Source organism: Camponotus floridanus, unplaced genomic scaffold (genome assembly GCF_003227725.1).
Source record: "Camponotus floridanus strain SB8 unplaced genomic scaffold, Cflo_v7.5 scaffold59, whole genome shotgun sequence".
In the NCBI taxonomy this organism is placed as follows: Eukaryota; Metazoa; Arthropoda; class Insecta; order Hymenoptera; family Formicidae; genus Camponotus; species Camponotus floridanus.
The window spans coordinates 396091-414878 of NW_020229758.1; the positions used below are offsets into that span (position 1 = coordinate 396091).

General features: G+C 39.0%; 1 protein-coding gene across 5 annotated transcripts in view; it reads right to left on the reverse strand.

The window, feature by feature from the left end:
* Nucleotides 1-1374: 1374 nt before the first annotated feature.
* Nucleotides 1375-18788, reverse strand: part of LOC105251943 (agrin) — a 253590-nt gene continuing 236176 nt past the window's right edge. For 2 of the 5 annotated variants that reach the window (XM_025412917.1, XM_020027746.2), the window contains 18 exons: nt 18502-18631; nt 17931-18164; nt 16969-17265; nt 16580-16729; nt 16015-16275; nt 15603-15749; nt 14952-15188; nt 8775-8969; nt 7900-8073; nt 7251-7590; nt 6688-6915; nt 5963-6579; nt 5363-5774; nt 4905-5158; nt 4585-4681; nt 4276-4383; nt 3529-3703; nt 1375-3095 (listed from right to left, as the gene is read on the reverse strand). In XM_025412917.1, the coding sequence (XP_025268702.1) occupies nt 2838-3095; nt 3529-3703; nt 4276-4383; nt 4585-4681; nt 4905-5158; nt 5363-5774; nt 5963-6579; nt 6688-6915; nt 7251-7590; nt 7900-8073; nt 8775-8969; nt 14952-15188; nt 15603-15749; nt 16015-16275; nt 16580-16729; nt 16969-17265; nt 17931-18164; nt 18502-18631 (4314 nt within the window). In that variant the 3' untranslated portion in view covers nt 1375-2837. The remainder of the gene's footprint in view (nt 3096-3528; nt 3704-4275; nt 4384-4584; nt 4682-4904; nt 5159-5362; nt 5775-5962; nt 6580-6687; nt 6916-7250; nt 7591-7899; nt 8074-8774; nt 8970-14951; nt 15189-15602; nt 15750-16014; nt 16276-16579; nt 16730-16968; nt 17266-17930; nt 18165-18501; nt 18632-18788) is intronic. The other 3 variants (XM_025412919.1, XM_025412918.1, XM_025412921.1) reach the window with 3 other exon arrangements.

Here is an 18788-nt window from a genome sequence, read left to right on the forward strand (position 1 = left end):
TCAGCTAATCCATCCAAAGGGAAGAACACGGCCGTATCATTAGTTCGACGTGCGTGTGTTCATTTTGTATGTATGTGTATGTACATACATACATACATATACATATATATGTATGTACATATATACATACATATACATACATATGTATCCATATGCATGCATATGTAATATATACGCTCTCTCGAGATCACGCGAAAAATAAATGATGCACATTGCGAGCATCGTTCGAAGGCTAATCCGTGAATTAGTTATAATAATTAGGTCGTGTTACGATGATTTTTAGGTCCGGTTATAAGTATATAGTACACTCTCTAGAACGAATAATTAATTCGTTATTTAGCAGTACGTGGAAATTATTTACAGGTCACTTGCGCAAAAGTGTTTCACGCATCTGCTCGCCTTCGTCGCTCATGCACGCCTTGGATTATGCGGATTCAAGTTAACTACTTGAGATCGGTTACACCGATCGCGAGCTTCCACTGCTACGCGAAAAACTTTGCTTGTTGCCTTGTGTCATAACGCAAGCGTGCATAGACGTAACTTTGAAGAAAGTCCATTCGCGTTCAAATTTTGCTGGTAAGATTAATTTATTTCTTTTAAAATAATGTTTTCTTCTTTAAAATTGTGATCTTTGTTGGAATAAATTGAGGGAATTAATAGTTTATTTATCAGTTTGATTGGTCGAATTGTGCGATAAATAATTATAATAATGTAATTAAAAATTCAATGTACATAAATTATAATATCAACGGATTTTAGTATTATGTATAAGAAATACAAACAATATATTTTCTAAGAATTAAAGAAGATATCTATCCTTTATAAATGTAAATAATTATTGTATACTTTAGAATAATATTTTTAAATTAATTTAATTTAATTTGACTCATTACTTTTACATTAAATTTAAATAATTATTGTTCTCTTTTCCATAGAATAAGATAAATGAACTTATGCGTAAACACCATATTACTTTTAAATCCATAATTGGCGAGATCTGAACGTTCACGGACTGCACTTATGTCATTAGCGTCTACTTAAAAATTTTAACCCCGGTTTCCGTCCATCAAATGGAATGTAGACTTTTCTTATATGTATATAAGTCTGTATATATATATATATATATATATATATATATATATATAATATATAATATATTTATTCTCTTGCGCACTTTTGTAAAAAGCCTCCCCTATCTAAAAACAATGTATCGTGTGAATTTGTCTACTACTGGCAATAAATCAACAAGTCCTTTAAAATACATCTTTCTCCTATTCTGGAAAATTCACGGTCATTTTAAATCTCTCTACCGAACATTCAAACATAACACCGATTTATCGTTTATTCTTCTTTCTTCCTTTCTTCATTTTTCTATTTCTCTTTTTTCACCGTCCGTTCGCGTTCGCTTTAATCAGTCTTGGCATTGTAAAACGTTTAGATGTGCAGTACAACTTATAAGTACAGATTCTATAACACGACGGTCACTTCATAAGCGACCTCGCTTCTCTTTTCGCTAAATTCGCTAAATGTGCGCGCACGCACACATCCGCCACATACGCGTATACAGATAGATTCATACATATATATATATGTGTATATATATGTATTCATATGTATATTAATCTCGTACCTTAAAAATATATTATTGTCTTTCGATGAGAATGTAGCACTTAGTTCACCGTTTGTTTCATTTTCCCCTCCATCCGTGCGACGACGATCCCGATGATTGATTCTGATGATTGATCTCCGGATGATAACGTGAAATAATCGCGAGACGATCGATCCTTGTAGCTTTCCTCTATGGTTAAGCCTCGATATTTGTGGTCAGCTCGAAGAATAACGAGTGATTGAATACTGCGCCACTAGACTCAGAGTACTTTTTTCTAATCCCTTATTTCTTATTTATTGGATGGCCCTATGAGAGAAAGCAGTACTCAAGAAGTTCCTAAAATTCACCGGTAAAAATTCTAATAGCGTCCGCATATTTCACACGCGATAACGATAGAATCATTGAAACTCTTCGGTAGCGTAGCGTCTCCTTAAGACATGCGGCATCTTAAAATGGAAGTTCTTGGTTCTCATTCTGGCTCTGGCTTCTCGTTCAGACTTTTTAAACGAATAATACCACTACTAGGCATAATTCTAGGTTTATTCCAATCCTTATCATTTTAATGACATATCATTGTTAAATTTAAAACTGGAGATCCTTTAATCCAGTTTCTTTTTCGGGTTTAAGCCCCGTTTTCCCAAAAATATCTCAAAAATCTTTCTTGGAAATTGTAATCAATTCTTTAATTTCAATCTGAAACTCTGACTTTGTTACCGTAATCATCGCACAGAAAATGCAATACCAGGCTTCTGAACAAAATGTCTGATTTGCATTTTTATGTGAGAATTTTCTCCAAAGATATAGTGTTAAAAATCAGGCCTTAATCTTTTCCGAGAGGCGCTCATCGAGGACTATTTGGATGTGATCCAAGTCTTCGTACAACTCTGGCAGGAATCAACATGTCGCAATCGGATCGGATTGAACACGATTCTTTTATATTTTATCTCGATCGTTTCTCGTTATACTTCACGTTCAGTTTATTAATTCGCTATGGGAAAAGCAGGAACGCTCACTGAGTCTTCAATGGGGTTCTGTCATCGGAATTCGTTATGTTTATCGTTGTCGGCATTTAGGCGATCTTCGATCTTAGCCCGACGTGATGCATCTCTTATTATTTTTACGAAGGTTCGCGCTCAAATCGTGCGATTAATTCGCTCGTCGTCGTCAGGTCGACGGGGTTCTTTAATGTCGACGTCGCGTTGACGATCGTCGAACTTGGGGTTCGTTATCATACGTCGTTATCGTGGCAGAAATCGATCTTTCGTCTGGCCAGTGGCAATCGTCGTTTGTCGACGATGAAATCCGTAACGCAGCCCTTGATGCCGGGATGACCGGGTTTGCCGCCGACGAAGAGCTTGCCGTTGGTCGTCAACAACGTCGTTTCCATCGAAACCTTGACCGGAATGTGCTCGTCGATTTGGAGCGTACAAGCTTTCCGTCGTCGAGTCGCTCGGATGTGGTGGAAGACTCCGTCGTCCACTCTTTCCTGCAATTATATTCGTGCAGAGAAATTCATGTCAAAATTTATGAAAAATAAGCATATCAATTCTTACAAAACAAGTTTATTTTCAAAACAGTTAATTTATTATAGTGTAGAAGAAAAACGTGTGTTTTTACGAAATTATCAAGCTTTATTTGCTCACGCAGAGTATTTTTATATACATTCTAGTAGAAACAGCTTACGGATAATATTTTTATTAAAAATTGATATTATTATTCCATACATTATTTATTTTGACAAATATAACTGAATTTATCTTGTTAAATATAATTAAAAAAGAGTTTAATTGATATAATTTCTTCTAGAGATGTATGATACACACAATTATTTATAAATTTAAGAATTAACGGAAGCGAAAACAAAAAATTGAAAAAATAACGAAGTGATTCATCAAATCAATATAATAACGTTATCTTACCTTGCTTTTTACGGATATATTTTCAATCTTGCTCTTATAAGTGAGCACTACGTGACCGTCGTACAAAGACAAAAAGAAGTGCTCCAACTTTCCTCTTCCCACCCACGCGATGAGGCCCTCGGGATGTACTGTTCTTAACCGTAACTCGAACTTGTTCGATTGTTGTCCCCTGCGTCTGAACAAACATGTCCATAATAGTAGTTATTCATTAATCCTAGATACATTCATGCCAATAATTCACACACTACGAATTTACATACAGTTTTCTACATCAATATACAATTAGATGGGAAAATTATTTAAAATAATAAAGATAAAAATCTTTCTTTTAATTTATTATTTGTTTTATTTATAATAAATTTATAATAAATTTTAATTTTTAAGTTTACTTAAATTTTATCTAAACAAAGAAAAATGGAATTCAATTATTACTAACATAACGTTTTTCGTCAATTGTTATAAGCAATAATTATAATTTTATATATAAAGTTAAAAATTAAAAATTATTGTCAGCAATAATGGAAAGAATTAATATAAGAAAGAAACTCCTGCCCGTCTAATTGTATCTTTAATTGCGACACTACATCATCTATGTCAGTTACATTCGCTGTTACACAATCAAACAATCTTTTCTATCTAAGATGGTTGCTAGGGATGTAATTAGGGATTGCGCCACAATTGCGCGAGGAAAATTAATCTATCCCTCAAACGAGTACACCATAGTCATCTTTCCATTAGAAAACTTACTCCGTGTAATCGTAAGTGTCGTATTCGTAGTCGACATCCTCCTCCAAGTCGTAGTCGGAGTAGGACTCCTCAAAGTACTCGCCGAGGGTAGTGTTAGTCGAGTTAGTACTATTTAATGGTTACATAATTAGAATCAGAAGGTTAGTGACATTAATCGTTAATAAGGAATGCTAATTAATCTACTCTCACTAGCGTCGACCGTTGCTAATTTCAAGTGCACCTAATCGAACATCACAGAGGATGTGCGCCATTGCAATCTAGAGTTCCGATTATTGATTCCTCGAAATTCAAAGAATGAAGATTACTCACCTTCTTCCGTAGCGGTGCTTGAATTGGAGGAAATTGTCACCTTCGAAACGCACAGGTCGCTCCGAAATCTCGGTACCGGACACGTCGTAACCCGTAACTGAAAAAAATATTTTTATCGGTTGTTTAATTATTATAGTTAATTATTAGACAAAATTCTCGCTCTTATAAAAATTGAAAATATTCATATGCATAAAGTTTTAGAAAAAATTTTGGCTGGTATATATTTGCTATCGTCATATATAAATAAATAAAAAATAAAAGAATCTGTAAGAGTAGAAAGTAAAAGAAATGTAGGCGGAAATGAGGGGAAAAAAACCTACAGTATTCGCAGTGCAGGCCGTTATAACCGTTGGCGCACTTGCAGAGATAACTGTTGAGAAGTGGAAGGCAGACTCCGCCATTATGGCAAGGATTCTCGTTGCTGGGACATGGTAGACCGTCGTAAATCTCTGTGTTGTGTTGAGTAATATTCACCGCGAGGTTCTGGTATGTTTTGCCGTTTACCATTAGTCTCTGCACGGCGCCTACCAATCCGGTCCAGGCTCCGGACAGACGATGAACTTCCCGCCAGTGTCTAAGAAAGCAATCGCAAATATCTCAGCTTTGGAATTATTTCTTAAACAATCGAATAAGCGATATAAATTACGTGTTATAAAATATAATTTAAAGTGTGATAGAAAAACATTGAAAACGGGAAACTATATATCACGGAAAAAATAAGATAATGTGACTGAAGTAGTAAAAAATAAGTCTAACTGAATAAAAATGTAAAACTTACTTGACCCCACCGACATAAAGCGGCATTTCCAGATTCAATTCCGTGAGAGGACTTCCGGATAATCCTCTAGCGACGATTCCATCGTCGAGCTGAAGTACTCCCTCTCTACCAAGTCTGCTGATTCTCACGCAATGCCAGATATCGCGACTGACTGGATCAGGCGATGTGATGTTCGCGATACCGCTCCCGAGATTGAATCTGAATTCGAGTCTACCGTGGATCAAGTTCAAACTTATGAAATCGCCCCTGCCGTTGTTCAACTGGCCGTTATAAAGCAGGAGACCGTCGTTCGCGCGAGTGAGGAACCACAGTTCGATGGAGAACGCTTTCGCGATGCCTTCCAGGCAAGGCAGCTCCAGATATCCGTTACCGTTCATCTCAGGAATCAGCAGTTCCGTCAATTCGGCGTCCACTAAAGTTGGTAAAATTTAAAATGATTTAAAACATTCTAAAAAATGCCGCGTTTTTAAAATAAAATTATATATGTATACATGTTTAAAAAATCGATATATCTTATTGTTAATAAAAAGATAAATATGTGCGTTTTTTGATAAGAGAAAAATTCCCAATTTTCTAAAATTTTCAAAACAACACACTTACGGATCTCACAGTGTTCGCCGGTTCTACCAGGAGGACACTTGCACACGTATCCTCCCTGCGGCAGGATGTCGCAGGTGGCACCATGCTGGCAAGGTTCATCGATGCAGGGATCCAGCGACTCTTCACAGTTCCTACCGGTGAACTGCGGCGGGCAAATGCATCTGTAGTCTGACGGCTCGTACTTCTCGACAGCGTAATTGCTATGGTCGTAATTGTTCTTGTACTTGAGCTCGTAATCGTAATTGCAATTGCCGGTGACGCAGTGTTTCTTCGCGTTCTTCTTGATCCTCGTTTTCTCGATTGACGTGCAATGGGAACCTCGGCATCTGACTATGTTCACTCCACCCTTGTTGCCTCGATTGTTCCTGCCTCTGCCTCTTTTTTGCAACCTCCTACATTCCCGGCCGTTGCACAGATCCTCCTCGAAGATCGGCTGGCATGTCGCGCCGTTTTGACAGGGCAAATTAGCGCACGCATTGTCACCGCACTCTTTCACGCGATAGCTCTCGAGAACGTCCTTGTCGCGACCCACGTGGAGATCCACGTTGATCCGATTGATCTTCAGTTTGCGTATGCAGCCGAGAAATCCATGGTTGGTACCGATGTTGTCGTAGACCCTGTTCGGAAAAATCGCAATGTTGCATCTTATCCTTAAGAGTCTCTAAAAGTGTTAATTAATTTCCTCCTTAATTTAATGAGGCAATATTCCCTGGCGCGAATATTACCTGGTGTAATTAGTCGGCATGTTTCCGATGAAAGTGTCTTGCTTCAGATCTAAAGACTTCAGAATTCCCAGACTCTCCCCGCCCACGTTTTCGCCATCGTTAAAGATCAGCACTCCGTCCTTGTGATATCTTTTAGCTGCCGCTCTATGGAACGTCTTCATAGTCACTCTTTCCGATGACGTGAGAATTACACGTCCGTTGCCCAAGTCATATCTGAATTGCACGTATCTGAGACACATTGAGATTATGAGTTTCATACATCAGATACATCCTAAATTTAATCAATAACAGAATTTTTATTTAATATATTTTTATTTAACCTATTTTTATTTATACTTTATTGTTTATATATTGTTAAAAGCAATTAAGTAATATTCATCATACTTTTATACAAAAGCAGAAACTGCTTTAATTTAAAGAGTGTAATGTATAATTAATCACTTTGGCAAGCTTCATTAAATAAAATTAGGTAAGATGGAAGAGATTCTGTGCAATATGCTTATTGACAATCTTCAAAGAGCATATTTTCAAGAGAAAGGATTACCGCGAAAAAAGATACCGACCCGTCGACAATAGCCAACGAAACAAAGTCACCGGTGCCGTCGCTCTTCTGCTGATTGTACAGTATGATTCCGTTGTCCGCGTACGTTTTGAATTCGACCTCGATGTTGAATTTGTGATATGCTTTCAGTCGGCTCATTCTGACGTAGCTTTTACCGTCAAAGGACGGTATCTCGTAATCTCGCTTGTTGATCTCCTCGTCGCACAGAAGTCCGGTATAATTTGGCCGGCAGCGGCAGAGGAAAGTTGCGCTGGGTAAGTCGATGCACGTCGCGGTCATGTGACAGGGATACGAGAGGCAGGCGCGAAATTCCTCGGTCGGTGTCACCGGCACGTAATTGGCTGACGACGGGGATTAAGCGTAAGTTAATTTTCTTCCAATTTACAGCAACGTTGATAATTTATCGCATGAGCGTCGAGTTTGTACAATCGATCGGATATTAATACAAGTTCGAGCAAATTATTATGATTTAAGTTTACTTGGGAAACTTTCTCAATTAACTCCCTCTTTCTTAAAATTCTAATTGTAATTATTATGATTAATTAATACCCGTCCGACTAATTTGAAATGAATGTTACTTTAATGAGAAACATTGATATATAAGATTTAATTCGCTAAATATCTTGCGATGAAAATTGAACTCGACTCACCGAAGCACTCCTGCCGATCGCTGGTTTCCGCGTAGCCCTCGGAACAGATGCAGCCGCCGTTCGAGCATTCGCTGTTAGGTATTGTGCAATCCTTGTCGTCGCTGCAAAGATCACCCAGAAGAGCGGTGACCACTCGAATCGTCGCTGGCGTCGGTCGATATGCCGCAGCTACTCCTATAAGAGTTAATCTCATCATTATTCACCACCAAGATATTTAAAAAGTTCAGACCAAATGTGTGTTTTATAGTTTTCGAACAAAGAAAAATAAATGTAAAATTATACATTAAAAAATTCCAGATTCAAATAAATTTATTTATGAGACTATCTTGGAATAATGGATATCATAATTTTATAGAATCGATGTCGAGCAGATGAACGGATATTGAATTACTTAGAATAAATAATTTTAGAATGAAATAATTTATTTTAGAATAAAACAAATTTCCAGTTTCAATTTTCAATTTTTTATCAAGTATTTTTTTCAAGTATTATTGTACCAAGTTTCCAGAGTTATAAGCGGTTGTAAAGCATTAATATTTTGATCGTGTTAATTCACAATTAACAGTACATTAATAAAATGTATCTGTACATTACATAAATTTGCACTTATCTATTAATCGTTTCAAAATGTACTTAATAAATCTTAATTATATAATCAATTTATATTAAATCTGTTTAAAATTTTTGACGGAAGAGACTAAAAGCTCGGGAGGGTTAGCGGCATTTCTCTAAAGACAGATTAAAATTTCTGACTGATTATTTTAATTTCTTGTAGCTCTCTTTTCATTTCTTTGAATAAAAAATACACTACTTGAGTAAAAAAAGAACTCGGGATGTTTTTTTATCATGTTTTAAATTAAGGGAATGTTTTTTACCATGTTTTAAATTATCTCTGTCGATGGTGATGGTCTCTTGATGAGCTCGATGAGTATAATAATATCGTGGGTCCGGCTCCGGTACCAAGAGATGCCGCGTGGATTTGGACAATGGAGAAATAGCAGCCGCTGGTTGGGTATATTGTACAGCTGTATATCTCTTAACGGGGAAGTCCGTGTTAACCATAGGGTCGTCTGAAAATATTCGTGAATTCCGGTTTTGCCATTATCTTTCTTTCCTTCCACCTTGCGTTCTCCGATTTATTTATCAGGACTTATAACCGAAAATACTTATTGCAAAAACGATTATTTATTAATAAGTGATTTCATTACTATGAACCGTGGAATTGATACAAGATTGATGCAATTATCAATGTGACTATTTAGAGATACATACTATTGCATTTACTTATATTTATTACTGTTTTAAAAGGGAAATTAAATTGAGCAGTTTCCGGTTTCTGCAAATATAAAATATTACAGTGATAATCAAATAAAAATCAATACAGTTAAAAAATCGGTTACTAGCCCTGATTTCAATTATGTTTAATCAGTTACGTTTGTATAAAAAAAAAATAAATTTTTATCATATATAACGTATGGCAACATTGTTAGTCGAACAGAATTCGCATGTTGTTGCTACATGTGTGTGTGTGTGTGTGTGTGTGTGTGTGTGTGTGTGTGTGAAATTCTATTATAAAATTATTAATTTTCCCTTATTAAAAGTTGTAACGATGAGGTTTTTGTGAGAGAGGTATATATGATCGTAAAATCGTAACAGACAAACGTTTCTCTCTGCTTGTGAGTTTCTGTTAATTAATTTTGAAATAAAATTCTCGTTCAGAGGGAGAAATTTGTAAAAATAATTAATTCATTAATTTCATTTTTAAAAGTGAAGCAAAGGGTATATTTTAGCGTTATAGAGAACAAAAACTTATGTTCTAAATATGGAATGATTTTTAAATATACACTCTTGATGGAGAAGTTGAATCTCGCGTGTCAAATTAAATATTCTTGTTCATTCTAATAAGAGTTTCGAGAGTTAATCTGTCCACGACTTTGAAAAAATATCGGTAGAAATATCATTGAAACCGTCCATTCGGCTTTTTGTACTGACTTAAGCGATCCTGGAAGCTACATCTGGGTGCTTTAAGAGAAACTTGAAAATCTTTCTTGAAACTCTCTCCTAATCTTTTCATTCACTGCTTCATATCTTCATTCTTTCTTATTTCTGTATAAATAATTTTCTTGAAGAAAATATAATTCTTTTTAGCACGATAAATAAATAAAATCCCTTATTTTTGAGCTTTCTAAGAGACCTTTATTTTTTCCTTAAATTATAGAAATCTTTCACGAAATATAAATATTTAATTAATTAATCGAACGATTGCATTCCGATTCATCTTTTCGTTTGGTATATATAAATATTTAATTCACTATTCGACTTATTGCGTTCCGACTCGCTTTTTTATTCGATATATATAAATATTACACTTAAGTGTGAGTCCAAGAAGCAGATTTCGGATATTGACTATAAGTCAGCCGCTCTTCGGGCGATCGGGACGAGATTTAAACGGTAGTGCCGCGAAATGGTGTAGAATTTTATGCAAAAAGAACGAAATCGCTATCGCGTCCGAAAGTCGAGATATAAATTGGCCGTTTTTCGTTTGTGCGCGGACGGTCGAAACCGTGCACGACGCCGTGCATGTTGCCTGCCTCTCTCGCATGATATTCACTGTAACGCGGCGAGTAAAATGGCAAGCCGAATGTAATCGTTCGATTAATTAATTAAATATCTCTATTAATTATATATCAGTTCTTGCCGAGCTCTGCTTTAGATTAAAGAGGTATTCTAAAATACTTTAGATTAAAACTATAAAGCTAAACATTAAATAACCACAATAGGATTTTGTACTACGTCAATGTCCACAGGGCATTCAATCTCTTCCTCGCGGTGCATTATAAAAATTATCTTTTTCTCTCTCTGTCTCTCCTGCTTGTATTTCGTTTTCATTATTTCATTTCCATTTGTACGTGAAAGGGATTTGCGTCTCGGTGCTCGAGCAGTGCCCGAAGAAAGACGCGACGCAATGGGCGATGATGGGGCGTCGGTGTTCCTCTAAATAATGAAAATCGAAAAGCTAATTCTATCGGCTCGGAATAACGCGAAACTGTTAACAGGACTAGCAGCGGCCTCTTGATGGGATTTTAATTACTTTCCAATTGTCGCATTGCTTCCTATTATTGCCTGTCGAGGATTTCCGCTATTTTTTTCTCGACAAACGGTCCTCCCTTCCTTTTCTCTCTCTCTCTTTCTCTTTAGATTCCGAGCCCTTTTCGTCCTCCTGAGTCCATCCTCTCGCATTCGACAACCCGCTTTTATTTGTCTCCGTATAATCGATTCATTTATTTACTTCCGCTGCGAGAACGAGCTTTCCTCGTCGCCGCTGCAAATATCCCCGCGATCTCTTCTGCCATCGGAATGGCTTTGATTCATTTAAGGGATGAAGATTCCGAGGGAAACTATGCGAGAACGTGTTTCGCGGAAATACGATCCGACGTTTTACAATCGGTAAATTTATTCTGTTTTCTTTCTTCTTTTATTCGCCGATGGATAGAATTTTTGTCAAAATTAAGACGCGATTATGCAACTCGTGTAATATTTATCGATCTGTTGTTTCGCTGAAACATTAGTATTTGCGCTTTGCTAGATACAAGAGTAACAAGGGAATCATATTGACTAGAAATTTCAATTAATTTCTTGTTGTTTTATTATTTACCTTGAGCACATGTTATAGAGAATCAATATATTATATTTTAAACTGCAATTTTTTCATAAATGATTGAGACTTTTCAGACTCGAAAATAAGATCTTTGAATTGATATATATCCTGAAGCTTTTAATTGAACTCAATAAATAATTAAATTAAAGGATAAATACGATATTGTAAAAATTGACAAATTTTATTATTCATCTCGAGTTTCCACGAAATATCGAGGTTAACTTGACGTTACTGATTCACTGCTTTCCCCTTTTGCTGACGATTTATTTCAGGACGTCTCATTGACGAGTATTTTCACATGAAAAAGTAAACATCGATCGTTCGTGTCTATCGATCAGCTCGCCATCATGACGTTCGTCTCTCGGTTTATTTCCCGATACGATATCCTCGTTTCACATCGTAATCCAATCATTATAACTCGCGTTTGCGTCAAAGACGCCAAGCTCGCAGCATATACGGCTGACCAATCGTTTGACTGGATTTTCTGTTTTACAGAATCCCTCGAGGAGATATCCGAGGATTTCTTCCCGCAGGAAGTCAAAGAGCTAGGCCATCGCGAGAAATTACGGCATGCATTATTTAGAGGATCCAAAGTGCCTGCGCCCATATCGTCCTGTCGTCTCCCTCTCTTTCCTCCTATTCCTTGCCATTGCCGTTATCGTCTTCTACTTCGATCCCGTGCGTCAACATGGGTGAAAGGGATAAAAAAGATACATCAAGAGAGAGAGGACCTTCGCGATCTTCCTCCGTTCTCAGCGAATACTCTCGATGCTAGAGCAAAAGGGGTGGAGGAGTAACGGCGACAGGGAGGGCGAAGAAAGTGGGAGTTCGCGAGGACGGCGTAATCTGATTTATGTTTGACTCCGGAGGACGAGCTCCGAAGAAGAACTTTTTAAGAGATTGACTTCCAGCGAGAGAGCCAAATCGGGAAGTAGAAAAGAGAGAGGGGGAGGGGAGGCCAGACAGAGAAGGAGGCTGAGCAATCGAAAATAAGAGGTCGGGGTTCATGGGATGAGGCAGGAGACTTTAATAGATTCCGACGTTTCGCTCCACGAACTTCGTCAGGGGCTCGGAATATCTTGAGGAGTATGAGGAGGGAGGAAGGGAGAAAGAGAGAGGACGAGGAGGGGGTTGGAAAGCGCGAGGGATCTCTCTTTCTACTTTTTACACCGCGTGGTTTATTATACCCGCGCAAGCTAGATTCGCCGGTCTGATTGAAAATCGGGGATGGAATTTAATACCGGCATAATCAACGGTTTGCGAAATTAGATCGCGATCGCACGACCATCCTGGAGTTGTTTGTAATTAGTTGAGAAACTCTCGCTAATGACGCGTGCGCGGTTATATTATATCCATCGTCGGGTTCTCGGGAGGAGACGAGCGATCGATTAAGCGAAGAGCTGAAGCAACCGATATCATCCTGCGATTCTTGGAGATGAAAAATCTAATTAAAAGAAACAAACGTTTCTATTGCAATGGTACGATCTTCAGTCACCATCGCGCGTTTCTTCCAATAATCAAAGGAGACTTTTCCATAAAAATATGTTTCCTCTATATCGAGACTTTCCTAGCTAGAAAACGATCGTGGGAAATTTTATCTGCATCGGTGAAACTGTCGCGACCGATAATATTTCGCGACGAAACTTTGCCGCTCTCGCATCTCGGGATAACAGAGTTATGCGCGAGTCACGCGGGTTTAATGCTTGCGGCTGGACTGCCAGTTACCGTTTCTCTGGATGTCGGTTCTTCTCTGGACACGTCCCACGGGCACCACTTAAGACGAGATCATGCTGGAAGTCCGCGGTGATTTAGTTAAAACCACCTTCGGCGCTCGCTCAGTTTCGCGAGTTAACGTTTGCCAACTTTCTTTACGCGCGAACGCGATGCTCGGTTCACCTCGGGGATACTTTAATGCGCCTCCGACTAAGCGAATTTAGAGAGCCTACATTCGCACTAAACCTTCGCATTTTTTCTACGGAAATAATTGTATAATAAATCGAAAAAGAAAACAAGAATAAATAATAACAAAAATAAAGAAAACAAGAAATAACAACAAAAATAAATCCCATGTAAATATATGGTAAATCTGAATAATTATCTGAATAATTATCCGAATAATTATCCGAATAATTTGAAAATTAAACATAAAAATAATTCTGCACATTTATATGCTATTGAATTTTATATCTGACATATCTGTACCTCTTGGTTGAAAATTTTGCCAATGAATAGCGCAACGATGATTACAATAATCATGTGGTTTTCTCAATAATTTTATTATCTCGTGAATATGGAAAAATTTATCTTGCAATCTCATATCTCATTTTCTCAATACAAGAGAGAGAGAGAGTCCGTTTACTCACTTTGCTTTCTTTCCTCCTTGGTTTATTTTTTCGTACGTGGATTAAACTTCACGATTCGCGTATTAATCACAAGTATTATTCACGAGAACAACAAGAATGGAGTTAGATTATAAGAAAGCAAGCAAAGTAGTAGCTGCGGATTTCCGGGTTGCGGGGGTTACATACAAACATATATATACATGTCAGTAGAAACTTGATGAGTTTATTATAATGTTTGGATATACAAAGTAGGTTACTGGTTAGTTTCTCTAGGGCAAAAGCTAGGCATTTTTTTATAATCAGGTTTCTCTGTAAAATTTATCGAAGCTTTAATATCTCGCCTATTTTGTCTTCAATGTTCTCTATTATTAATAACGTCCTATTCAAACAAACTTCAATTCTAAATTATGATAAACCGATGTCACAGAGTGCGCCTGCTAGATTATTAGGCCGCGATTCTTTCGAGTCGTTGAAAGAATCTTATTTTTTCGACGCCAACAATTATCGTTTAGTAGCATTTTCAAATATACTCTCTTCCCTATTGTACAAATTTTCCCGATGACGTTGATATCGCATCAACGTCCGTGTTATATAAACTTTGATTATTTAAATTCCCTCGAATTAATTTCTACGAAACAATGAGTCGCCAAGTCGCAGATACAGTTTACTCGAGCAGCTGTTGAAGCAACTCAGTTTATCCAACTTCCTACTGCAATTTCGTGTCCTCGGGAAGACTGATTATATAATTGATCTAGAGGCATACTATCTTTCTCTTCTCAAACGCGTGCGTTTGTCGTTTCGAGGATTTGCCCTGGATTTTGTTCTCAGATGCCATCCGACGCGTTTCTCTCTGTTAACATCGCTACACATTATTACGCATACTATCTAACGCTGGCCGCGCCTCGCGTTATCCGCTGCCTTCTTCGTTTCTACGGGGGTGTGTGTATAATTCGCTCGCTTATACGAGCGGCGCGATCTCTCTCACAATCGTTTCTCTCAGTAGAGCAGAACGTAAAGCGACCTGTTCGGCGGTGTACGTTCAGTGAACCCACCTCTGCAGTGGCCGAAAGCCTGGGTGACCACGTCGGCCTGGTGGCGGCACGCGTACAGCCGCAGCTCACACTCATTGTCGTAGGTCTGCCCGTCGCTACCGCACACCGGCACGGACGGCACGTCCGCCGGGCACGAGGACGGGCAGACGCAGTGCACGCTGCCGATCTCCATGCAGTGGCCGCCGGAGTAGCATTCCAGCTCGTTGCAGGACGTAGATATGGGCGGTATCGTGTCCGCTGCGGATGCAAAACGGATTAGGGGCGCGTTAATTAATAGAATTATGTCGCGCGTCACCGAGACAGATCCGCGCGATCCAGCCGAATCTACGACACGCGCCGCGGTGGATCAGGGTGTCGTCGTCCGTCAGAGCGCGTTGAAACTCGTTATCTCGGCGATGTAACGTCGTTACGTCGAGAAACAAACGGCGCTTGACGCGAAGTAAGTTAGGGTGATGTTAATTCCCGGGGTAAATCTCATTTGCGAATAGTCGGCTGTGAAAGCTTAAATATTAAGAGGTATTGAACGAATGGATTTCTTCTAATTTATAAAGGGGACATGTAAAAAAGGTTCTAATTAAATTCCAGATCGATAATTAAGGTTTAAATATCGTAGTAGATTTAGACGATCTTTATCTTTGATACGCATGATACCTGAATAACATCCGGTGGGCGTAAGTATCTTGTTGTGATCGTTGCAGATTGTGCATTTTTGCCCCTGAATATCGGGCTTGCAGACGCAACGTCCTGTCATCTGCTCGCAGTCCTCTCTCACGGAACCAAATAGTGAGCAGCCGCACGCTATTCAGGAAAAAAAGTGATTTCCATTAATTTTCTGACAAAATATTAACATTGTCAATTATAATGTAAACATCTTATCAATATGTCTACAAGATAAATAAACAGTTTTATTTGATACATGTGTGATATATTTGATCATATAATAAACAATCGAGACGATCGAGAAAAATAGGACGCTCTGTATCGTTTCACATATCTGTATCTGTGCGAAATAATTCCATGATGAATCTATTATCGCAGGAGAACGCAGATTCGAAAATCTTACGTATGCATCCCTGATGGCCCTCGCTTATTTTCGGCAGTCCCCAGTAACCCGGCATACATCTGTCGCATTTAAGGCCGCCCACACCTGGCCTGCACTCGCATTGACCGGTTTCCGGGTTGCAGGTATCTGACACACTTCCGAGTCTATTGCAGTTGCACAAACTCGGGCAGCCGGCCCCGTCCGGGCCAAGGGCGGCGGTCTTCCCATCCGGGCAACAGCCGTGCCACGAATCCGCGCATTTTTGCACTTGGTTTCCTAGGACTGGAAGAGCACGCAATTGTCATCTGTCACTCGATATACGTAAAATTGCGCGTTGATTATTTTAATTACGTAATTTTCTTGAGATTGAACGAATCTTTTACGAAAAACATTTAAGATATTTATCTTCTTGAAAATTTTAATATCCACGTATTTTCAATTTAATATATTTTAAAAAATCAATATACTTTGAGAAAAAATAATACACAATATATTATTTTTTATTGTATGTTTGATATTTTATAAAATTACATAGCTGAGCATATTGATCGATTTATAAAATGATTAAAAGATTTTTCTCGCTGACCTTTCTTGCAGCAACGAGCGAATCGCGTCGTCTGATGGCAATAACTATTGCTAGGACAGTCTTTGCGTTCTGGTCCACTACCGCAGTCGTATTCTTTACCGTCGGAATCTACCAATGGAGGGTCACCGTTGCAAGGCTTGACTTCCATGCCTGCACAGGCATACAATGTCATAGTAGAAATCATATTCTTAACATCGCATAATAAATTATTAAATTTCATATATATATATTTTTTAAGCAACAATCAAAACGAGAATTTAATTTATCGCTTGTTAGCAAGGAAATAGTGCGGGAAATGAACTGTTAAAATATCGGAAAAGCAAAAGAAGTGGAAAGAAGCAAAATCCGTCCTCGTCAATCGACTCGAATCTTCTCGATTGCTTCCCAACCTTCGCAGAGATCGAGGGGCCTCAGTCTGAGCTCCTGCTGTCTCTGGCAAGCCTCCATCTTCATGGCGCAGAGAGAAGAATAGATTCTGAGGTCGCTACCGCAGACGGGCCGCATATTCTCCGGCGAGATGGAAGCGCAGTCGAATCTGCAGCTGCACCTGGGGAACTTGTCCGGGCCGAGCTCGCAGGTCGCCTCGAAGTCGCAGTGAATATCCTTGCAAGCCTCGCGCTCTTGTGTGCTCGTCACATCGGCGATGGTGGTGGCCACGCGAGTCACCGCGAGTGTCGACTTGGTCGCTGTTAGAAGCGGTTAGATGGGTTTATTGCGAGCGTTGTTAGAGCGTTAAAGGCAGCCATATGGTTAATGACATGCGGTTAACGCGCTTCATATAAGCGTTAAGGGGTATCCCGGCGTTCTAATAAGCTCTCGTTGCTGCGACCGTTTTGTGCAAACTATTTTCAATTACGCGACCTGTTACACGGCGGCAGCAACTTCGCAAGATTATGGAGAAGGCACGTGTGAAACGTGTGAACGTCTTTGAAACTTTACGAGTGCGTCCCACGCCTCGAGCGTTACGCTCAAAGGGGTTGCGAGTCGCGTTGCGTCAGACACGTCGAACGCTTAAACCCGTCGACAAGCCGCAATGGCTTTCTATTACGTTATCTGAGACGCTCGGTACGTTAAGCATTTTCGCGTGGCAGTTCCGTTCTACAGCCGATCTTCTGAAAACTTTGTGATCAAAGTTAAAATTAAATTTCGCAAAAGGTTTATACTCGATTTCTCTCTCTCATTCGCTTTGTACCATGATTTTCTTAAGACCGTATTCGCTACTGAAAACTGTATATTAATTACCTTAATTACCTAGTAACCAGTAGTCGCGAATTAACTGCGAGGAGAATTTCGCGGGCGCGATAAGAGAGAGGCGATATAATTTCTAGACTATATAATTTCAGTAACATACTTAACGCCGCTACGGCCAATCTGTCGCCGCAGTCCCCGTAAAACGTGACGTGCAACGTCGGCAACTTGGGGTCCCTGCCGCAGGCTGCTCGCTGCAGCTCGCACTCAGACTGGTAAGTTTTCACGTCGCTACCGCAAACAAGCTCGCCGCTGCTCTCCGGGCAGGACTTCGGGCACACGCACACACCCGCCACGCAATGCGCCCCGTGTTCACACTTCACCCTCGCGCACAGTTCTGGAAAACATTTCGTTTCCTCTCCTCAGCCACACATAGATCACCGTGGCACATAAATCGAAACTTTAAAAGAAGAAATATTTCGAAAAATTTTCTCTCAAATCCCGGCAAGAATATCGATGAGATAATGTTTAAATATGCGCGAGTCGACGAAAGAAAATAATATCGCGATTATTTCTTTACTTTTTGAATGAAAATGTACAATAAAAATTGTGCTCTTGTGGAATGGTAGAAGGGAGTAGAAAGGATTGTCGTTATCTGGTTGCAGTATCAGCGCAACTCGGAGCTCATCGCATTAGCTCGCATTTACGAAGCGCATGAAATATATGCTGCTTACCGCAGTCACCCACGTAGCTAATGGTGATGAGGGTCTGGCTCATGCACGACGCCCTTTTCAAGGCGCATTCATTATCGTAGGTCATTCCATTGGATCCGCAAACCTTTTCCGCTCCTGCCGGCTCTTTCACCTGCACACACAATTACGAATATAATTAGTCATGAATATGATTATAAAAATAACAAGTGCGAAATATGATGAAGAGGGAATTTTACATTTCGAAGTAAAGTCTCTATTTTACATTGGTATGTGACGAGGATTTTTGTTCAGAAGTAATAAAATGAAAC